Raw genomic sequence first — 22671 nt, 5'->3', positions numbered from 1 at the left:
GACCAAGGAGCTACTGAAATTAGAAAGTTTGAAAAATGTATGTAAAAACATGAGATGAAAATTGACAAACCAAAGGGTGTGCAACATAGAAGGGTAGTCAGTGGACATTCGGAACCTTGTTTGAGTCCAGTAGGTGACATGACCAAGGAGCTATTGAAATGTTTAATTTTGAAAAATTCATGTAAAATCGAGTGAGATGAAAATGGACAACTAAAGGGTGTGCAATATAGAAGGGTAGTCAGTGGACATTCTGAAACTTGGTTGAGGTCAGTAGGTCACATGACCAAGGAGCTATTGAAATTCGAATGTAAAAAAAGGTTGTACTTTGTTTACGCTCCCTAACTAATTAAACTAGGAATACAAAGTGCTGCTCACATTTACACATGTTTATTAGCTTTGGAAAGCGAATTGGTGTCCAAATCGTGAAAATAAGACGTTGAAAGTTGTGCGCAATTTTTCCAACATCATGACACTTATTTGGAGTCTGTGGCTCAAGTGACCCCGCCTCTTTAACAAAAACCTGCTCCCGAACAACTGAAATAAAGTGTATTTACGGTCTGACTGCAGAGAATAGGCCAAAAATAAAATATCGCGTAGAACAAAATGCCTGCAGTCTCTAAAGGAGATGGAATGCGTGGCCTCGCTGTGTTTATATCGGACATTAGGAACTGTGAGTAGATGATGTTGACTTGCTGATTAGCAAGCTACAGTTCAGTTGGGAGGAATGCAACGTTGGCTAGCTAGTGAAGCAAAAATAGCCCGCAAAGGACGGTAGCTAACTATGTTTTCCTAAACAAACGTCCAATCTGTGAAATAAAGGTAAATAGCTAGCTACAGAGAGCAAATGCAAGCTTTTACTGTACTAGTTATACTTAACTAGCTGGTTTAATGTCACGCTAGGCTAGCGAGTTTAGCAAACTAGCCAATGGGCGTGGGTCACACAGAGTCAGGAAATTTAAAAAAAAATGATGGTGACATATATAATTTTGGCTGGCTGGTGTTACACCGTTGTAGATTGATAATTTGCATATTTGGTGCTGGGTATATCTGTAATCTAGTAGCAAACTAGTTACCTCTACAAATGTTGACTAACTAATTAAGATACATTTTCTCTCTAGCAACTATCATCATGCTCTGTCTATGAATGAGTGCGTATTCCACCGACAATAACAATACTAGTAACTGGATTGCATACACTACCATCAAGAAATCCAGCTGTAGTGCAGGGTTTTATGGTGATGGGACTGGGAACTTTCACCTAGACTAGAGCCATGGAAGTCTAAATGTGCTCTGTGAGCAAATTAGTCTATTTAGAGCACTAGTTTCCCTGCGTAAATCCATAGCAGAGACATAGCAGACATTGAAGGTTACCAACCTACCATATGTAGGTGTGAATGAGGCATGCTACAGATCCATGCAGAAAAACTGATCCTAACCCGTAGGTCTGGGTCTGATCCTCCCGACCCAGGTATGCTCTCCTGACCTAAATCCATGCCGTAATTTAGACATCTTACTACTAAGACCATTGCTCCTGAAGGGTATCCAGTTTATTTCCTGACCTCACCTCCCTAGTTCATGGTGCATAGGCACATCAATACACATACTTTGCAGAAAATAAAATAAACAATCAATAATTTAGCTCAGTCTTTGAGTACTGTGGTACAGCCAAACTGTTCCATTCCACAAGTGCTGTCATTCAGGCTTGCATACAGGGGCATATGGCCCATACAGGGGCATATGGCCCATACAGGTGCATATGGCCCATACAGGTGACATTGAACATATAACATGTTTTGTTTTCCATTTCAGGTAAAAGTAAAGAAGCAGAGATCAAGAGAATTAACAAAGAGTTGGCCAACATCCGCTCAAAATTTAAAGGTAAGCCAAGCAAAATCCCTTAAAATCTGGGTGTGAACACACTTTGGTGTCTGATGGTTCCACATAAAGTTTGTGGACACTGACACTAGTCATTTAGCTTATTAACAGTGCCCTCACAGGAGATCACCATGCAGCTATGCTGCATGTCAGAAATGTTCTCTACCACCTGTTCCATCTAGCCTAAAATAAGTCAGCTGTTCCAAAGTGAAAATGGATTTTGTCATGTATAAAATTATGTGACTTGTGTTTTGGTGGGTAGAAAACATGTAGTGCCTATCTGCAAAGTTGCTTTTGAGGGGCTTATGAGCCCCTTTTATCACATAACAACACATTTGTATGGAAAGGCTTGCCTTCCAAACTGATGGAGTACTTAGGCTACCACTGAGGCAGGCTATTTGGTTAAAGAACAACTGCACCCAAAAAGCAACTTCTTATTTTAAAAATGTATTCTAGTGTCAAAATGTACTACATTGCAAATAGGATAATTTTGGTCATAAAGCCAGTCTTGTCCAAAACTGAGATTTGCGAGATGATAGTAAAAAAATATGTAATGGAATGAAGGGTACTGTAACAGTTTTCTGTGGGTTGGGTTTATTTTAATCCTGCCCACAGCTGGCAGCACCCAAGTAGGCTAATCATCAATTTGGAGCACAGCTGCACATGACCTGATCGTAACACCCATGGTCAATTTGGTTTCACATTCAATATCCCTATGGGTCAATACCTCCAAATTTCAATGACTTAAAAAAACACAACCCAATTATAAATTGTATACATTTTATAAAATATTGTTCCATCTACATTGTATAATTTATTGACGGTCCCTAACTATCCCCAGAGATAGGCTATATTAAAGTTCAGTGAGGCAGGGAGAAGCTAAAGGGCATAGTCAAACAGGGAGAGTTGTTGAGTCAACTGTTCTGTCATGAAACTGAGGGGGGCACAGTATGTTAGCATGCTGGAATCCTTTCCCTTGTTTCCCGAGGAACTTCCTGTGGAGCTCTACAGAAAATCTCTTTCTTGCTGTTCCTCTCTCTTCCTCTCTCCATACACACATTCATTAAAGGTTTTATGATTGTGATGTAAACATGTTTATCTTACTTTGAACTGGATAATACTTAGTTTACACAGAAAGTTCAGAAAATAGAAAATTATAGCCTTATCTTAGAGAAACTCCTTATGCATTGTCCAACTAATCCTTAATGTAGAGCCCCTCCTAATCTCTCTCACGGGACATCGTCCCACAGACAGTGGAGGTGGGGTTCCAGACAGGGGTGGGGGCTTCATTAAACTCCCACTTTCAGAATGCTGTTGCAGCTCTTCAAGCTATAATGTGCATTGGTCTGCGTTTGGAAGTGCACTTCCAGGTTTCCTGTAAGCGGCATTGGACATACATTATTTATTTGTGCAATGTTCTGAATCTGTCATTATTTTCATTGCACAGCTGCGCTCATTTGGCCACTTCCTATTTGCCCTCTTTCACCAAGGTGAAAAAAGTGCTGCGCTCAGCTTCCTGTCTTGTGCTGCTGACTCACCCTCTCCTCAACTACCGTCAGTTGTGGGATTGATTTACCTAGCAACATGGAATGTCGTACTTTTATCTATTCCTAAGTGGCTTTCATGTTTTTCTTCCCATGAATAGGAGTGGTTAGCATGTTGCTCTTTTAGGCCTCCGTGCTTCAGATTAGGATTCATTTTAAAAGGGAAGAACACTAAAGTTCCGTGCTCTCAAACACGTGATCAGTCATTGTGACTTGGCTTGCCTTAAAAGTATTCTTTCCTTCCAGTTTTTTTTTGCTTCTAAATCTTCATAGTCATGACAACAACCTTTCTGTTTTGCTGCAGGAGACAAGGCACTAGATGGCTACAGTAAGAAGAAATATGTGTGCAAGCTGCTTTTCATATTCCTTCTTGGCCATGACATCGACTTTGGCCACATGGAGGCAGTCAACTTGCTCAGTTCCAACAAGTACACAGAGAAACAAATTGTGAGTAGATAAGCCGGTCTTTGAATTTGTTTGCGTGAGTGGATTAAGTTATGTATCTAATTGTTTAATTAACACAGTGTTTTGTCCAATCTATTCTCAAAGTTTATGTTCAACTATTATGATAACTTCCCTTTAATTCCTTTCAGGTTTGATAAACTGTTTGTTTCAATCCAACTCCTCAGGGTTACCTGTTCATCTCAGTGCTGGTCAACTCAAACAGTGACCTCATCAGCCTTATCAACAATGCCATAAAGAATGACTTGTCCAGCAGGAATCCCACTTTCATGAACCTGGCCTTGCATTGCATTGCCAATGTGGGCAGCAGGGAGATGGCTGAGGCTTTTGCAGCTGAGGTGCCCTGCATCTTGGTGGCTGGGTAAGAAAGGGTAGTGGTGTGGAGCAGACTTAGCCTAATGACCGAGGTACCCTCTCTGTCAATTTAACATTTGAGGCTGTAACTTTCACTCAGTCAGGTCTCTTTGTAAAAAACCTGAGGCTATGTGCCAGTTAAGTGATGCTGATGTTCTGTCATAATTTGTCAGGGTTTGTCTTGCAGGGACACCATGGACAGTGTGAAGCAGAGTGCTGCCCTATGCCTACTGCGTCTCAACAGGACCTCTCCAGACCTAGTGGCAATGGGGGAGTGGACCACCCGGGTGGTTCATCTGCTCAATGACCAGCACCTGGTACGGACTGCCATGGGGTTATTATGAGAGGACTGTGGACCTTTGGTTTTAGTGAGGGAGATTTGGATCGGTGGGGTGTGGATGAGAGGATTATTTCACCATGACCTTCTGTCTTCGTTGTTAGGGCTATGTTTGAGCCAAAATAATAGTTTGTGGGCGTAATGAGGAAAAACATTGCATGCAAAAAAATTCTGGGATTGGTTTGTGTATAGTGTAATACAAATGATTAGCTGTTTGTGTGTAATGGCAGTTGTATTACTTCCCTTTTCCACAGGGTGTGGTGACAGCCGCCACCAGCCTGATTACCACACTGGCACAGAAGAGCCCAGAGGACTTCAAGACCTCTGTCTCCTTGGCTGTAGCCAGACTCAGCAGGGTAGGCATATGGCCATGTGCAGGACTTTTATTTCTTCTTTCATCAATATGACCATTGAATGTTATTATGACCCTTATTTATTAGTCAGTTGTTTGCTTGAGGAGTAATGTGTTAGTCATGTCTCATGTCCTCCTGTTCTCTAGATCGTCTCCTCGGCCTCCACTGACCTGCAGGACTACACCTACTATTTTGTTGCAGCTCCCTGGCTTTCTGTCAAGCTCCTGCGTCTCCTACAGTGCTATCCTCCGCCTGGTAAGAAGCTGTGTCAGCATGATGACATGCGTGTGGGTGTTTGACTATATGAACATAATATTACTCAGAAAAGGTCTGTAGTGTTGCCGGGATGAACATAGTTGTGCTTTCATCTGCGACCCCCCCTCCTCCCCCTTTCCTGCCCTCTCAGAGGATGGTGCGATCCGGGGCCGTCTGACCGAATGTCTGGAAACCATCCTGAACAAGGCCCAGGAGCCTCCCAAGTCGAAGAAGGTGCAGCACTCCAACGCTAAGAACGCTGTGCTGTTTGAGGCCATCAGTCTAATCATCCACCATGACAGGTCAGTCCCTCTCCCAGTTGCAGCAGCTACAGAGGACCAATGTATTCAAGAAATGCAGTTTGTATGTGTTGAGTTGGACTGTCCTGGTGACAATGGCACCAATGTCTGTCTTTCTCCCCACAGCGAGCCCACTCTGCTGGTGCGGGCCTGTAACCAGCTGGGCCAGTTCCTCCAGCACCGGGAGACTAACCTGCGCTACCTGGCCCTGGAGAGCATGTGCACTCTAGCCAGCTCCGAGTTCTCCCATGAGGCTGTTAAGACACACATCGAGACGGTCATAAATGCCCTCAAAGTACGCAAACGCATTTGTACCTGCATTCACAAGCTACATCTGTCAATCCTAGTACTCAGTGTCGTCTTGAGTACGTAGTGTATGTATGCCTGTGTCTGTTTTGTTCCTGTTAGTGTGACTCTGCCTTAGTCCTGATGTTTGTGTTTGACCTGGTTGAATCCTGCAGTCGGAGAGAGATGTCAGTGTGCGTCAGCGTGCTGTGGACCTGCTCTATGCCATGTGTGACCGCAGCAACGCCAAACAGATTGTAGCAGAGATGCTCAGCTACCTGGAGACTGCAGACTACTCCATCAGAGAGGAGATAGTGAGTTGTAGCCCAGTATCTAACCATTTCTCTAATAATTTCACCAACCAAAAGTTTATGATAGCTTCATGTTTTAAATGCCACTGAGGTAATTTGGAAGAATACGTTCCACAGACCTAAATAAAAACATGAATGCCATCGTTCTTTGATCTGATAAGACTACCTCTCACCACAGGTGCTAAAGGTGGCCATCCTGGCAGAGAAGTATGCAGTTGACTACACCTGGTATGTTGACACCATCCTCAACCTGATTCGCTTTGCTGGGGACTATGTCAGTGACGAGGTCTGGTACCGTGTCATCCAGATCGTCATCAACAGAGATGAAGTGCAAGGTTATGCTGCCAAGACAGTGTTCGAGGTGCTTATTTTATTTTTGTGAATAATCTGTCTTTAACCAAGCTATGGGGGACTCATTGTAACCTAATGTTTGTCTGTCTGGATTGACTAATGGTGCTTCTGTCCTTTTTTAAAATGTATTTCATCTTTATTTAACCAGGTAGGCCAGTTGAGAACAAGTTACAACTGCGACCTGGCCAAGATAGAGCAAAGCAGTGCGACACAAACAACACAGAATTACACTTGGGATAAACAAACGTACAGTCAATAACACAATAGTTCTGATGTAGGCGTGTTTCCTTAATCATATTTGTTTTAATCAGCTCACTTCCGATGCTCATCACAGGCGCTGCCTGCTTGGATGTGACCTGTGAGGTCAGGGGGATGGAGAGCGTCATTCACTATTCACCACTAAACCTGTCTTTGTCTTCTCAGGGAGGAAACTATGAGCCCGCCTTGTGCTTTGGTACAGCAATATAAGATGACTTGATTCTCCCTTCAGTCTCTCTGCTTGTGTCTGTCTCACTGTCTCTCACTGGTAGGTCACTGTAAGATCCTAAAACAGACCCATGCAGACTGCTGCTCCATCCCTCCATCCCAGTTTTGTGGATGTGTAGTCTTGAGCCCTCCCTCCTCTCCAGTGTCTTTCCTCCTTCATTGCTCATTATCTCTATCACTGCATACTCTGACATTAGATACATTGATGTCTACTGCAGATATACATCGTTTCAGAACCAGTGATATGCCTTCTCATTTTTCCTTTAGTCAGTTCCACCATAGTTTCAGCTGTGTTTTTGTTTTATAGTTACGTTTGTCCCCATGTTCAGACTTGCTACCCCACATGAATCTGAACTTTATGACATACCTATCATGGGAATTCCCTCATGTGCATGTTAAGATCTGCTGACTGATATGCTCTGAGTCCCTTATCTATCAATCAATCAAATGTATTTATAAAGCCCTTTTTACATCAGCCGACATCACAAGTGCTATACAGAAACCCAGCCAAAAACCCCAAACAGCAAGCAATGCAGATGTACTGTAGAAGCACGGAGGCTAGGAAAAACTCCCTAGAAAGGCAGGAACCTAGGAAGAAGTCGCTCTGGATAAGAGCGTCTGCTAAATGACGTAAATGTAAATGTAAACCTAGAGAGGAACCAGTCTCTGAGGGGTGGCCAGTCCTCTTCTGGCTGTGCCGGGTGGAGATTATAACTGTACATGACCAAGATGTTCAAACGTTCATAGATGACCAGCAGGGTCAAACAATAATAATCACAGTGGTTGTAGAGGGTGCAACAGGTCAGCACCTAAGGAGTAAATGTCACAGTTGGCTTTTCATAGCCGATCATTCAGAGTTAGACACAGCAGGTGTGGTAGAGAGTTGAAAACAGCAGGTCCGGGACAAGGTATCACGTCTGGTGAACAGGTCAGGGTTCCATAGCCGCAGGCAGAACAGTTGAAACTGGAGCAGCAGCATGACCAGGTGGACTGGGGACAGCAAGGAGTAATCAGGCCATGTAGTCCTGAGGCATGGTCGTAGGGCTCAGGTCCTCTGAGAGAAGAGAGAGAGAATCAGAGGGAGCATACTTAAATTCATACAGGACACCGGATAAGACAGGAGAAATACTTCAGATATAAGACTGACCCTAGCCCCCCGACACATAAACTATTGCAGCATAAATACTGGAGGCTGAGACAGGAGGGGTCGGGAGACACTGTGGCCCCGTCCGACTACACCCCCGGACAGGGCCAACCAGGTAGGCTATAACCCCACCCACTTTGGGATATCTTCAATCACCAACTTACTACCCTGAGTCAAGGCCAAGTAATGACCACGAAGATCTCCCCCACGGCACGAACCAGAGGGGGGCACCAACCCGGACAGGAAGATCACGTCAGAGACTCAACCCACTCAAGTGACGCACCCCTCCTAGGGACAGCATGGAAGAGCACCAGTAAGCCAGTGACTCAGCCCCCGTAATAGGGTTAGAGGCAGAGAATCCCAGTGGAGAGAGGTGAACCGGCCAGGCAGACAACAGGGGTGGTTCGTCGCTCCAGTGCCTTTCCGTTCACCTTCACACCCCTGGGCCAGACTACACTCAATCATAGGACCTACTGAAGAGATGAGTCTTCAATAAAGACTTAAAGGCCGAGACAGAGTCTGCTTCTCTCACATGGCTAGGCAGACCATTCCATAAAAATGGAGCTCTGTAGGAGAAAGCCCTGCCTCCAGCTGCTTGCATAGAAATTCTAGGGACAGTAAGGAGGCCTACGTCTTGTGACTGTAGCGTACGTGTGTACGGAAGGACCAAATCGGAAAGATGGGTAGGAGCAAGCCCATGTAATGCTTTGTAGGTTAGCAGTAAACCCACCCACTCCAATCTATTATGCTATTTCATACATAACTCTGACTCTCTTTCCTTTCCACAGGCACTCCAGGCCCCAGCCTGCCATGAGAACCTGGTGAAGGTCGGAGGGTACATTCTAGGGGAGTTTGGGAACTTGATAGCAGGAGATTCAAGGTCAAGGTTAGTAACCAATCAATGCCATATATTTCAGTGATCCACTGTTATTCTCAGTTTTAGACAGTGGAGGCTGCTAAGGGGAGGACGGCTCATAATAATGGGTGGAATGGAGTCAATGGAATGGTTTCAAACACGTGGTTTCCATGTGGTTGATTCCATTACATTGACTCCGTTCCAGCAATTACGAGCCGTCCTCCCCTCGGCAGCCTCCACTGGTTGGAGAAATGTACAGTCAATGATATCCTTTGGAGCTGAGGACAGACGTCACTCACTGTGTGTCATCCATTGTCCTTGCTCTAACTCCTTAGTCCACTCATCCAGTTTGACCTGCTCCACTCCAAGTTTCACCTGTGCTCGGTGCCCACCCGGGCTTTGCTGCTCTCAGCCTACATCAAGTTCATCAACCTGTTCCCTGAGGTGAAGGGCACCATCCAGGAGGTGTTGCGCTCAGACAGCCAGCTCCGCAATGCAGACGTTGAGCTACAGCAGCGTGCTGTGGAGTACCTGCGCCTCAGCTGCATCGCCAGCACTGACATACTGGTCGGTGACATTCCACCCTGCCTTTGTGCCATTATAAGCTTGATTGATTGCATTTATTAGGTAATTAAAAGTAGTAGTATGCTCCAGCTGGAGACATTACATTCTTTAAAAATTAACTAGCATAAAAAAACAGCCTGAATGCTTATTTCCATTGTGGTCCTCTATGGTAGTGAGCTAGCAGGTGGACAAGATTGACACTTTTACATTTAATGCAATTAAAAACAACCATATTATATTACACTTTGCTGTTTGGTTTTTAGTTGTTCAGAATACAACCCACAGGAAATCTTTGTTGGTAGAAAGACTGTAATTCAGAAAAGGACACTGTAAAGCCTCCAGTTCCTCCACCACAGGTCATGCTTTTCATTCCCCATTCATTCTGTGCTCCCCTCAAGGCCACGGTGTTGGAGGAGATGCCTCCCTTCCCTGAGAGGGAGTCCTCTATACTGGCCAAACTCAAGAGGAAGAAGGGACCAGGAAACCTGCATCCCGATTTGGATGAGAACCGCAAAGAACGCAGTGTCAATGGGGGTACTGCAGACCATAGCAGCACTACCTCAAATGCCAAGGTATTACTGTTGTCATGTGTTGTTTACTTATTAGAGCCTCCTATTCCTTTCCTCTCAGGTGTGTACATTTCCTATTTTTCTGTCCTGGTGTTTTCTGCTGTCTTTTCAGTAACTCTCCTCAGCTCTCTCGTTCTGTCCTGCCTTCACTGTTTCCTCCTTTGTTCATTAGAGCTCTCCTCTCTTGTTTGTTGGGGATCTTCTGGCCCCCGCCTCGACCGCACCCCCACCAACCGGCCACGTCCGGTCTCCTCTTCCTTTCTGTGAGCTTGATTACTTAGCAGTATCTATTCTTAGGTTTTTACAGTTTATTTCTTTTTATTGTTGAGTCCTAATAATTATAGATCCTCTCACAGAGGTTTGTTTTGTATGGTGTGTGTGTGTTGCACTGCTCTGTACTTTCATCAGCGTAAGACCAATTGGAGCGGTTGATTGGTTCAGATCCTGAACTTCCGAAGTTGAGTAATTGTGACCGTTACCTCTCCTAAGGTGGCCGCGTCCCCCACTCCCTCCACAGACCTGCTTGGCCTGGGCAGCACCATCACCACTCAAAACTCTGCCCCTCGTGCCTCCAAGGGGGCAAGCCTGCTGGTGGATGTCTTCTCTGGAAACATAGCAGCCTTTCCTGTAGAGACACCAGTGTCAGTGGGGCCTGTTGCAGATGAGAACTTCTCCAGGTAAGAAAGAGTGTGTTAGTGGGTCAAATATCAGATGGAGGGAGGGGCTTTTTAACTGCATTGATCCGTCATGGAGCTTACTAATACCTGGTGTGAATGTGCTCCTCTCGCCCTTTACATTCTCGCTGTGCGTCTCACTCATGGCTTCAGTTTCCTGCCGAATACTCCACAAGTAGCATATGCCAACGCCACTCTGCCCACTGCAGAGGAACCTGAAGACAAGTAAGAGATGTCATCAGTGGAGTCTGTTCAAAACACTTGCATGCTCACAGCAGATTGCGCTGGTGAAAGGGACATTAGTTACATCCCTACTGTACACTGGGGGACTCTTGGCATATTGGTTGGAATCCAATCCTGGGAGTCAATACAGTACATTAAGCCCAAGATACCAGATATGAGATGCTTACCACTTGCCCCATTCCCTTCCAGGTTTGTTTGCAAGAACAATGGTGTCCTGTACGAGAACCAGCTCCTCCAGATCGGCCTGAAGTCTGAATTCAGACAGAATCTGGGTGAGTACGCCTCAGCAAAAATACATATGCACCTAAGTGTGATTATGCTCATGGTTTGACCCTTAGATCTTAGGTTTAATTAAGTCTCTTTTTTTCCAATATACAGGTCGGATGTATGTGTTCTTTGGTAACAAGACATCAACCCAGTTCATGAATTTCGCTGCCTCTGTGGTCTGCCAAGATACTCTGCAGGCTCATATCCTTTACTAGAAGCTATTATGTCATTTTCAAAAATAATTTCCGTATGCTGTTTTAATAAATCCCTCCCAGTTTATATTATTTATTGTCTAGGGGTGGCCATTTACTGCCCCCTATTGTGCCTTTTTCTTAACTGTTTCCCTACAACTGAATGTCCATGCCAAGCCTGCAGACCCCACTGTGGACGGGGGTGCACAACTCCAGCAGATACTCAACATTGAGTGTGTGTCTGACTTTGTGGATGCACCAGTGCTCAACATTCAGTTTAGGTAAGAACTTATTTTCCTCCTTTTATGTGCTTATACATTGCATATCGGAGTGTGTGTTTCAGGGTGCAAATATTTTCTATATTGGTGATAAATGTTTGCATGAATGTTGTTGTAAATGCTACTGTATCGGTTTCCCAGTTATTTGTTTTACTCCTGTTTCTACCCACAGGTACGGGGGAACTCTCCAGAACATTGCTGTTAAACTGCCTATTACTTTAAACAAGTTCTTCCAGCCTACAGAGATGACATCGCAGGACTTCTTTCAGCGCTGGAAACAACTTGGAGCGTAAGGAAACATATATCTCTGCTATATACTTGGTCATATTTTTTTTTAATTTTTTTATTTAACTAGGCAAGTCAGTTAAGAACAAATTCTTATTTACAATGACGGCCTAGGAACAGTGGGTTAACTTCCTTGTTCAGGGGCAGAACAAAATATTTTTACCTTGTTAACTTGGGGATTCTATCCACCAACCTTTCAGTTACTGGCCCAATGCTCTAATCAGTTGTCTACCTGCCGCCCCAAAAAATATCATGTTTTTCTCTCTTTTGATATGGACACAATATTCCCCTCTGACAATGTGCCAGTTTACTCTTCCTTGTATTCCGATGACACAAAAGGGTTCATTCATTCAGATTGTCCTGCATGTGTAAATATTAACATAAATAGTGTGTACTGTCTCCCACTGTATATTTTAAATGTGAATGAAATGCCAACAGAATAGGTACACAGTGTCTTGTGAAATTGTTCCATTAGAGCTTGAGCAACATTGCCAAGAGAAATAGATACGTTTCCCTAGGAGTGTGTAAAGTCTGTGGTGACCAATTAATAATTAACCGGTATTCCAGAAAGCGCTTCTACCAAATATTGATTTATGTAGGTGGTATAGGTCAGTGAAATACATCTTAGTCTAATGCATTTTAATTAAATGCAACTAAATGTGAAAATTGTGCAACGACGTCAACATGTTCACATGGAGAATACATTTGTATCTATTTTCCATCATTCAGCAACAAGGTGAAACTTAGTGTAGTTACACATCCTTAACAGCTGAAGGTGAAGCTGCTAGTGGCTGCTAGCTGCTAGCCACTAAAATGGCGCGGGAAGAAATGGCAACAGTTTTACGGGCGCCAAACCAATTGTGCTATTATGTGTTTTTTTTTCCCCGCGTTATTTGTAACTTATTTTGTACATAATGTTTCTGCCACCGTATCTTACGGCAAAAAAGAGCTTCTGGATATCAGGACAGCGATCACTCACCTCGGATTAGACAAAGATTTTTTTTATTCAACAAACAAGACGCACAAGACATTCTCCAAACGCCCGGCAGGGTCGACATCCCCGTTATTTGCAAGAGGAAGAGACGCAGGTACAGAAGACAAAGAGCCGGATGCCTGGTCAGGACCCGGAAAAGGCGAGTGGGAAAGCTGCCGTTACTGTAAATACTACTCGCCAACGTGCAATCATTGGACAATAAACTAGATGAGGTACGATCACGAATATCCTACCAATGGGACATCCAAAACTGTAATATCCTATGTTTCACGGAATCGTGGCTGAATGACGACATGGATATTCAGCTAGCGGGATATAGTCTGTGCATATTTGTAAACAACAGCTGGTGCACGAAATCTAAGGAAGTCTCTAGATTTTGCTTGCCTGAAGTAGAGTATATTGTGATAAATTGCAGGCCATACTACTTGCCTAGAGAGTTTACAGCTATACTTTTCGTGGCTGTTTATTTACCACCACAGACAGATGGTGGCACTAAGACCGCACTCAGTCAGCTGTATAAGGAAATAAGCAAACAGGAAACCATTCACCCAGAGGCAGTGCTCCTAGTGGCCGGAGACTTTAATGCAGGGAAACTTAAATCAGTTCTACCAAATTTCCATCAACATGTTAAATGTGCAACCGGAGGGAAACAAATTCTAGATCACCTGTACTCCACACACAGATAGGTGTACAATGCTCTCCCTCGCCCTCCATTTGGTAAATCCGACCACAACTCTATCCTCCTGATTCCTGCTTACAAGCAAAAATTAAAGCAGGAAGCACCAGTGACTCGGTCTATAAAAAAGTGGTCAGATGAAGCAGATGCTAAACTAAAGGACTGTTTTGCTATCACAGACTGGAACATGTTCCGGGATTCTTCCGATGGCATTGAGGAATACACCACATCAGTCACTGGCTTGATCAATAAGTGCATCGAGGATGTTTGTACGTACATACTCCAACCAGAAGCCATGGATTACAGGCAACATTCGCGCTGAGCTGAAGGGTAGAGCTGCCGCTTTCAAGGTGCGGGACTTTAACCCGGAAGCTTACAAGAAATCCTGCTATGCCCTGCGACGTACCATCAAACAGGCAAAGTGTCAATGCAGGGCTAAGATTGAATCATACTACACCGGCTCCGACGCTCGTCTTATGTGGCAGGGCTTGCAAACTATTACAGACTACAAAGGGAAGCACAGCCGCGAGCTGCCCAGTGACACGAGCCTACCAGACGAGCTAAATCACTTCTATGCTCGTTTCGAGGCAAGCAACACTGAGGCATGCATGAGAGCATCAGCTGTTCCGGACGACTGTGTGATCACGTTCTCCGTAGCTGACGTGAGTAAGACCTTTTTTAAACAGGTCAACATACACAAGGCTGCGGGGCCAGACGGATTACCAATGACGTGTGCTCCGGGCATGTGCTGACCAACTGGCAGGTCTCTTCACTGACATTTTCAACATGTCCCTGATTTGAGTCTGTAATACCAACATGTTTCAAGCAGACCACCATAGTCCCTGTGTCCAAGAACACAAAGGCAACCTACCTAAATGACTACAGACCCGTAGCTCTCACGTCCGTAGCCATGAAGTGCTTTGAAAGGTTGGTAATGGCTCACATCAACACCATTATCCCAGAAACCATAGACCTACTCCAATTTGCATACCGCCAAAACAGATCCACAGATGACGCAATCTCTATTGCACTCCACACTCCCCTTTCCCACCTGGACAAAATGAACACTTATGTGAGAATGCTATTCATTGACTACAGCTCAGCGTTCAACACCATAGTACCCTCAAAGCTCATCACTAAGCTAAGGCCAACCAACCAGTCAGGAGAGCATCCTGACTGGTTGCATCACTGTCTGGTACGGCAATTGCTCGGCCTCTGACCGCAAGGCACTACAGAGGGTAGTGCGTTCGGCGCAGTACATCACTGGGGCTAAGCTGCCTACCATCCAGGACCTCTACACCAGGCGGCGTCAGAGGAAGGCCCTAAAAATTGTCAAAGACCCCGGCCACCCCAGTCATAGACTGTTCTCTCTACTACCGCATGGCAAGCGGTAGTGGAGTGCCAAGTCTAGGACAAAAAGGCTTCTCAACAGTTTTTACCGCCAAGCCATAAGACTCCTGAACAGGTAATCAAATGGCTCTTCGGACCATTTGCATTGTTTGCGCTGCTGCTACTCTGTTTATCATATACGCATAGTCACTTTAACTATACATTCATGTACATACTACCTCAATTGGGCCGACCAACCAGTGCTCCCGCACATTGGCTAACTGGGCTATCTGCATTGTGTCCCACCCGCCAACCCCTCTTTTACGCTATTGCTACTCTCTGTTCATCATATATACATAGTCACTTTAACCATATCTACATGTACATACCGGTTAGTCAGGCTGATTGAGGTAGTATCTGTATGTAGCCTCGCTACTGTATATAGCCTGTCTTTTTACTGTTGTTTTATTTCTTTACCTACCTATTGTTCACCTAATACCTTTTTGGCACTATTGGTTAGAGCCTGTAAGTAAGCATTTCACTGTAAGGTCTACACCTGTTGTATTCAGCGCACGTGACAAACTTTGATTTGACTGACTTTCTCTACCCACAGCCCTCAGCAAGAGGTACAAACTATCTTCAAAGCAAGGCATTCCATGGACACAGAGGTTACCAAAGCCAAGGTGAGAGATGAACTGAACTGATCCTTTTATGATTAGAATTGCAATGGAGATTTTGTCTTGACTTGTTGGTTGCCTAGTAGCAGCACTTCAGCCTTTTCTTTATTCAAAATGTATACCTGATCAGTATATTTTTGTTGATAGAAATGTTTGGGGTTTTAGGCTGGGTTTCTGTACAGCAGTTTGTGTCATTGGCTGATGTGAAAAGGGCTTTATAAATACATCAAATCAAATTTTATTTGTCACATACACATGGTTAGCAGATGTTAATGCGAGTGTTGCGAAATGCTTGTGCTTCTAGTTCCTACCATGCAGTAATATCTAACAAGTAATCTAACAATTTCACAACAACTACCTTATACACACAAGTGTAAAGGAACGAATAAGAATATGTACATAAAAATATATGGATGAGCGATGGCCGAACGGCATAGGCAAGATGCGGTAGATGGTATAGAGTCCAGTATATACATATGAGATGAGTAATGTAGGGTATGTAAACATTATTTTAAAGTGGCTAGTGATACATTTTATTACTGACTTTAATAATTAAAAATTGGATGTATGTTGGCAGCAGCCACTCAATGTTAGTGATGGCTGTTCAACAGTCTGATGGCCTTGAGATAGAAGCTGTTTTTCAGTCTCTCGGTCCCAGCTTTGAGGCACCTGTACTGACCTCGCCTTCTGGATGATAGCGGGGTGAACAGGCAGTGGCTCGGGTGGTTGTTGTCCTTGATGATCTTTTTGGCCTTCCTGTGACATCGGGTGGTGTAGGTGTCCTGGAGGGCAGGTAGTTTTCCCCCGCTGATGCGTTGTGCAGACCTCACTACCCTCTGGAGAGCCTTACGGTTGTGGGTGGAACTGTTGCTATACCAGGCGGTGATACAGCCTGACAGGATGCTCTCGATTGTGCATCTGTAAAAGTTTGAGTTTCTCGTTGACAAGCCAAATTTATTCAGCCTCCTGAGGTTGAGTGTGAGGTTAATTTCCTGACACCACACTCTGAGGGCCCTCACCTCCTCTCTGTAGGCCTGTCTCGTCGTTGTTGGTAATCAAGCCTACTACTGTTGTGACGTCTGCAAACTTGATGATTGAGTTGGAGGCGTGCATGGCCATGCAGTCATGGGTGAACAGGGAGTACAGGAGAGGGCTGAGAACGCACCCTTGAGGGGCCCCAGTGTTGAGGATCAGTGGGGTGGAGATGTTGTTTCCTACCCTCACCACCTGAGGGTGGCCCGTCAGGAAATCCAAGACCCAGTTGCACAGGGCGGGGTCGAGACCCAGGGTCTCAAGCTTAATGACGAGTTTGGAGGGTACTATGGTGTTAAATGCTGAGCTGTAGTCGATGAACAGCATTCTTACATAGGTATTCCCCTTGTCCAGATGGGTTAGGGCTAGAGGTCGACCGATTAATCGGAATGACCGATTAATTAGGGCCGATTTCAAGTTTTCATAACAACCAGGATTTTTGGCCACCGATTTGCCAAAAAAAAAAAAACATTTATTTATTTATTTTTAGCACCTTTATTTAACTAGGGAAGTCAGATTAATGACACATTCTTATTTTCAATGACAGCCTAGGAACGGGGGTTAACTGCCTTGTTCAGGGGGGATTCGGGGATTCGTTTTTGCAACCTTCTGGTTACTACTCCAACGCTCTAACCACCTGCCTTACATTGCACTCCACGAGGAGCCTGCATGGCAGGCTGACTACCTGTTACGTGAGGGCAGCAAGAAGCCAAGGTAAGTTGCTAGCTAGCATTAAACTTATCTTATAAAAAACAATCTTAACATAATCACTAGTTAACTATGGTTGATGATATTGCTAGTTTATCTAACGTGTCCTGCGTTGCATATAATCGATGCGGTGCCTGTTAATTTCTCATCGAATCACAGCCTACTTCGACAAACGGGTGATTTAACAAGCGCATTTGCGAAAAAAGCACTGTCGTTGCACCAATGTACCTAACCATAAACATGCCTTTCTTTAAAATCACTACACAAGTATATATTTTTAAACCTGCATATTTAGTTACTATTGCCTGCTAACATGAAATTGTGTCACTTGCGTTCATTGGCTCTTGCGTTCATTGCCTGGCTCGTTGCGAACTAATTTGCCCGAATTTTACGTAATTATGACATTACATTGAAGGTTGTGCAATGTAACAAGAATATTTAGACTTAGGGATGCCACCCGTTAGATAAAATACGGACCGGTTCCGTATTTCACAGAAAGAAAAAAACGTTTTGTTTTCGAGATGATAGTTTCCGGATTCTACCATATTAATGACCTAAGGCTCGTATTTCTGTGTGTTTATTATATTATAATTACGTCTATGATTTGATAGAGCAGTCTGACTGAGCGGTGGTAGGCACCAGCATGCTCGTAAGCATTCATTCAAACAGCACTTTACTGCGTTTTGCCAGCAGCTTTTGCAATGCATTGCGCTGTTTATGACTTCAAGCCTGTCAACTCCCAAGATTAGGCTGGTGTAACCGATGTGAAATGGCTAGCTAGTTAGCGGGTGCGTGCTAATAGCGTTTCAAACGTCACTCGCTCTGAGACTTGGAGTAGTTGTTCCCCTTGCTCTGCATGGGTAACGCTGCATCGAGGGTGGCTGTTGTCGATGTGTTTCTGGTTTGAGCCCAGGTAGGAGCGAGGAGAGGGACGGAAGCTATACTGTTACACTGGCAATACTAAAGTGCCTATAAGAACATCCAATAGTCAAAGGTATATGAAATACAAATTGTATAGAGAGAAATAGTCCTATAATTCCTATAATAACTACAACCTAAAACTTCTTACCTGGGAATATTGAAGACTCATGTTAGAAGGAACCACCAGCTTTCATATGTTCCCATGTTCTGAGCAAGGCACTTAAACGTTAGCTTTCTTACATGGCACATATTGTACTTTTACTTTCTCCAACACTTTGTTTTTGCATTATTTAAACCAAATTGAACATGTTTATAATTTTTTTGAGGCTAAATTGATTTTATTGATGTATTATATTAAGTTAAAATAAGTGTTCATTCAGTATTGTTGTAATTGTCATTATTACAAAGAAATAAAAAAAGTTTTCCGATTAATCGGTATCGGCTTTTTGTGGCCCTCCAATAATCGGTACCGGCGGTGAAAAATCATAATCGGTCGACCTCTAGTTAGGGCAGTGTGATTGCAATTGCGTCATCTGTGGACCTATTGGGGCGGTAAGCAAATTAGTAACACCATAGGAAGCATCACTACTCTGTACGGTTCTGACTTAGAATATTTGATTGATTGAAAGACGGAAGTGAAGAAACTGCCTAAAGGTCACCCTGACTTCACTAGCAAAACTAATTAACATGCTGACCACACCTCCTGCGTGGCATGGACTCTACAAGGTGTTGAGCGTTGCAAAACAATGTGCACGGGCACGTCAACGAGCATCTGTGTAGCTAGGCGCTAAAATTGAACTTGGTTCTATTTTGGACGCTTGACGCGCTGCAAGTCCCGCCTGTCCCATCATTGGTTTTCAGGAGCATATACACACGTGGGTGATTGAAAGCTGAACTGAGGTCCACACTAGTCCAGTTGGTGGTAATGCACCTTAAAGTTGGTTGCCAACCACCATATGAAGTCCACAGAAGAAGACTGAAGGAGGAGCGATTACTAGAAACTAACTAGGTTTCTACTTTTATCTGTGGATGAATTGTCTAAGTAGAGGACACACAATTTTGTGTGACTCAAAATTCTACAAAGATCCAGGGAAAAAAAGGATCTTGTGCAATTTCATGTAAAATAACAATATCCCATGACAAATTAGCTAGCAACAGCAAGCTAGCTAGCTAAATGTCCATGAATGTTTAATGTGTTTTGACCTGTTCCCAAGTTAATATAGTTGGTTCAGAGTTCATTTTGATATTTCAACCTGCCTGTCCTGATCGCGTCTGGTGTGAGTTGTCAAAATCAATATGCGCACGATGACGCATGTGCTCGCCCGGTCTAGTCAGCATGTTGGGCTGTGTTGTCGATAGTCTTAACCTTGATCTGCTGTCTGTTTTTGTTTTCCAGATAATGGGGTTTGGTGCTGCTTTGCTGGATGGGGTAGATCCAAACCCCTCCAACTTTGTGGGCGCTGGTGTCATCCATACAAAGACCACCCAGGTTGGCTGCCTCTTGAGACTGGAGCCTAATACTCAAGCACAGGTATGTAGCCCTCACCTCCCTCCAGTGAAAATTACTCTCCACCCCAGGACCCTGTCACCAACTCTTTCCTCTTTCTTACATGGTGGTTGAAAGGAGTTTTCAATATCCAGACAATGTATTTGACCCACCTATTTAACCCATCTCTCCTTTATTTTTTCAGATGTACCGCTTAACACTAAGAACAAGCAGAGATACTGTGTCACAGCGCCTGTGTGATCTGCTCTCAGAACAATTCTGAACTGTTTCCAGATCAGGTCTTCTTACCTGGTATACCACAGAGCTGTACAAGCTCCCCCTGCCACTTGTGAAGACACCACATGGTTCATAACAAACAGGTCACACTTATCCTTCCCGTCTGTCTCATTTAAATTGGAATTGATACAGTGTACAGTGTAAATTCTTTTTTTATTTGACTTATTATAAATATCAAATGACTTTTTCACTCACTTTACTAATATTTCACTGCGTTAAATCTGTCTTATGTCCATGTATTCACAGAATATTTACGGCTGTGCTTTTGTTGTGGAAAAGGCTTAGTCCTCTCCCTGTGCTTTAAAGACATATTGACTGGAAGAATTGGAGTTCAGGGGAACTGGCAAGAAAATGTCTTAATTGTCTGACCCTCTTCTCCAACTGAGTAATGATAGTCCATAGATGTGCCTATTTTGTGTTTCAGATCCAGGGTTACTGTTACAAAAGCATACATGAAAAGATGTCATCTTTTTTAGTTCTAAGGACGGCAGCTGTCTTCTCTGCTCTTGTCTTGCCTGGAAACAAGCCCTGTCCCTGAACACGTTATGACCCTATTGCAAACCCTAGCCATTGTGTATGATTTTTTTTTTGGTGTATGGAGGTGAGAATTTAAATTGCAGCAGTCATTATGTAGATATTTCCGGCTGGTCTTAACAGTCAGGTAAAGGGAATGTTATGAGAAATCCTCTTGTTAGTAGTGTGTGTGTGTGTGCGCTTATGTTAAAAAACAAACCACTAAGGAATGAAGTGCTGTCCTTATTTTCAGATATGCATACAATTGTGTGTCCAACCAAAGTTATCTGTCCCAAATCAGGGGGTTATTGGTATCTAATATGTCTCCAGGACATGTATCTAATGAAATCATTTTTTTTGTTTGTTCAATAGACACTGGCTGGAATACGGTTTTAACCAATCGGGATTAGACCCACCCATTGTATAATCATGGATATTACACAACCATACCAGCATCCGTCACCACTACGGAACCCTTCTAGAACAAAGGCTGGAACTCTTTTATGTATTATTTATTTCATTGGTTAATAGGCTATTTACACAGTTGGCTAAGGTTTTAGGTTGTTGATAGTGTACCATCAGAACATTCACCAGATTATTTTATATTTTTGCAATTGAAATAGTAGAGTGCTATATATAAAATACATTCAGCCATTAGGCATGCATAACCCAGCTTCTTCTATATGCCAGAGAGAGCACTTTTATGCTCATAAAATAGGTGGTCGGTGTGTCTGAAAGTGTTAAACTTAAACAAGACATTCAATTACAAACTCTGGACATGTTGATGATTATCAGAATTACGAATGTATTCTTGTTTTTGGTAAACGGGGTATAGGACCCTAAACTTATCCTTGATGGCAAAACAGAAATTTTCCTGCAGCACATCGTGGCTTATTATCTCTTGGCCTCTAGCGAGTACTCTTCACACAGCAGTTGAATGATGGTTCAGGAAAGGAGCTGAGTTTCAGGGTTAGTCCTATGCTTGTACACTTGGAAAATGTTGAATGAAACTTGACTAATAGTGGAATATGTGATGGCCACAATTACTTCTGTGATGTGTAGGGAGGAGCAGTTTTGTTTAATGCATAGATATTTACCCTGAATCAATAATATGATTCCGATGAAATTATGGCGTAACTGGGCAAAATGTCTTCATTGAGTGTAACTATAAGTTGTTACCCTACTATTACCATGTTATTAGCGCATAATCCTGTGCTGGAATGTAAAACCCTACTGATATTTTGTTATATTATGTTTGTTTCACCATTATATTTAAAATGGGATCTATAGTACTGGTATTTGGTTATAGAAAATGCAATATTGAAGGGGAATAAATATGAAGGAATTTTCAAGAATCACCAACACCGGAGAGGTATACTACAAAGCAGGCTCAATGAGTTGGCCAGCTGACTTTGATAAAACAACTGAAATTACTATTGAAAGCTAAGCTTAAATATGTGTTTTTGGTTTTTGAATCAATTAGACCATGCCCATGTCAAGCTTATCTTTCCAAAAAATAAGAATGTAGTTCAGAATATTTAGGCAAGTTAGCTGGCTAACTCATTGATCCTGCTTTGTAGTATACCCCTCAGGATAACTTGTCAAGATTCCGTTAAGCCCCAGCCGGACCTAGGCTTTTAGCCACACCCATCTGTGGGTCGTGGTTCCTCTCTGGTCCCCATTTACACAATGGCACCACTCCTGTTTGTTAAACAGTGCTTACCCAATAGCACAATGCCAAAAGTTGGACAGCAATCAGCTACCTCTGATAAAGTTTACCAATCTGTCTTTTCTATCACAGCTGTAGAATCAAACAGGACGGGAAGCCCATAGGAACATGTCAGACGCGTCCACTACATGTGTTTCTCAATAGCACATGATACGATCCACAAGCACACATGTTGAAATGCAGTATAGGCTTACTTGCACATAAAATACTTGTGGCTGTAGACCTACTTGGGCACAATCTTATATTTGCTCCCATAAAAACATACATTAAAGGCCCAGTGCAGTCAAAAATGTGATATTTCTGTGTTTTAAATGCACTGAGTGTAC

At 43.5% G+C, this 22671-nt stretch overlaps 1 protein-coding gene across 3 annotated transcripts; it reads left to right on the top strand.

The window, feature by feature from the left end:
- The first annotated feature begins 467 nt into the window (after nucleotides 1-467).
- On the top strand, nucleotides 468-20843 carry LOC106587467 (AP-2 complex subunit alpha-2). 3 transcript variants are annotated; one of them, XM_014175878.2, is made up of 23 exons: nucleotides 468-670; nucleotides 1810-1878; nucleotides 3724-3866; nucleotides 4049-4242; nucleotides 4423-4552; nucleotides 4827-4928; nucleotides 5072-5180; nucleotides 5332-5482; nucleotides 5606-5774; nucleotides 5941-6078; nucleotides 6254-6436; nucleotides 8845-8942; nucleotides 9248-9479; nucleotides 9875-10048; nucleotides 10535-10722; nucleotides 10873-10944; nucleotides 11152-11234; nucleotides 11341-11430; nucleotides 11578-11701; nucleotides 11871-11987; nucleotides 15596-15665; nucleotides 19717-19851; nucleotides 20012-20843. In XM_014175878.2, the coding sequence occupies exons 1-23, from the start codon at nucleotides 604-606 to the stop codon at nucleotides 20087-20089; spliced, it is 2916 nt and encodes a 971-aa protein (XP_014031353.1). In that variant the 5' UTR covers nucleotides 468-603; the 3' UTR covers nucleotides 20090-20843. The 3 variants fall into 3 exon arrangements, with proteins under 3 accessions (XP_014031353.1, XP_014031354.1, XP_045564179.1); XM_045708223.1 differs by having other exon boundaries at nucleotides 531-819; XM_014175879.2 differs by lacking the exon at nucleotides 10873-10944.
- Nucleotides 20844-22671: the final 1828 nt, after the last annotated feature.

The sequence above is a fragment of the Salmo salar genome, chromosome ssa26, assembly GCF_905237065.1.
Source record: "Salmo salar chromosome ssa26, Ssal_v3.1, whole genome shotgun sequence".
Lineage (NCBI taxonomy): Eukaryota > Metazoa > Chordata > Actinopteri > Salmoniformes > Salmonidae > Salmo > Salmo salar.
Note: the sequence above shows the minus strand (reverse complement) of the source record. Positions and strands in the feature narration are given on the sequence as shown.

Bases quoted from the DNA above. Each gene is read 5' to 3' on its own strand.
- LOC106587467 (XM_014175878.2), top strand. From the start codon at position 604: ATGCCTGCAGTCTCTAAAGGAGATGGAATGCGTGGCCTCGCTGTGTTT. The intron at 1,879-3,723 runs GTAAGCCAAGCA...GTTTTGCTGCAG, and splicing joins CATCCGCTCAAAATTTAAAG to GAGACAAGGCACTAGATGGC. The intron at 4,553-4,826 runs GTACGGACTGCC...CCTTTTCCACAG, and splicing joins TGCTCAATGACCAGCACCTG to GGTGTGGTGACAGCCGCCAC.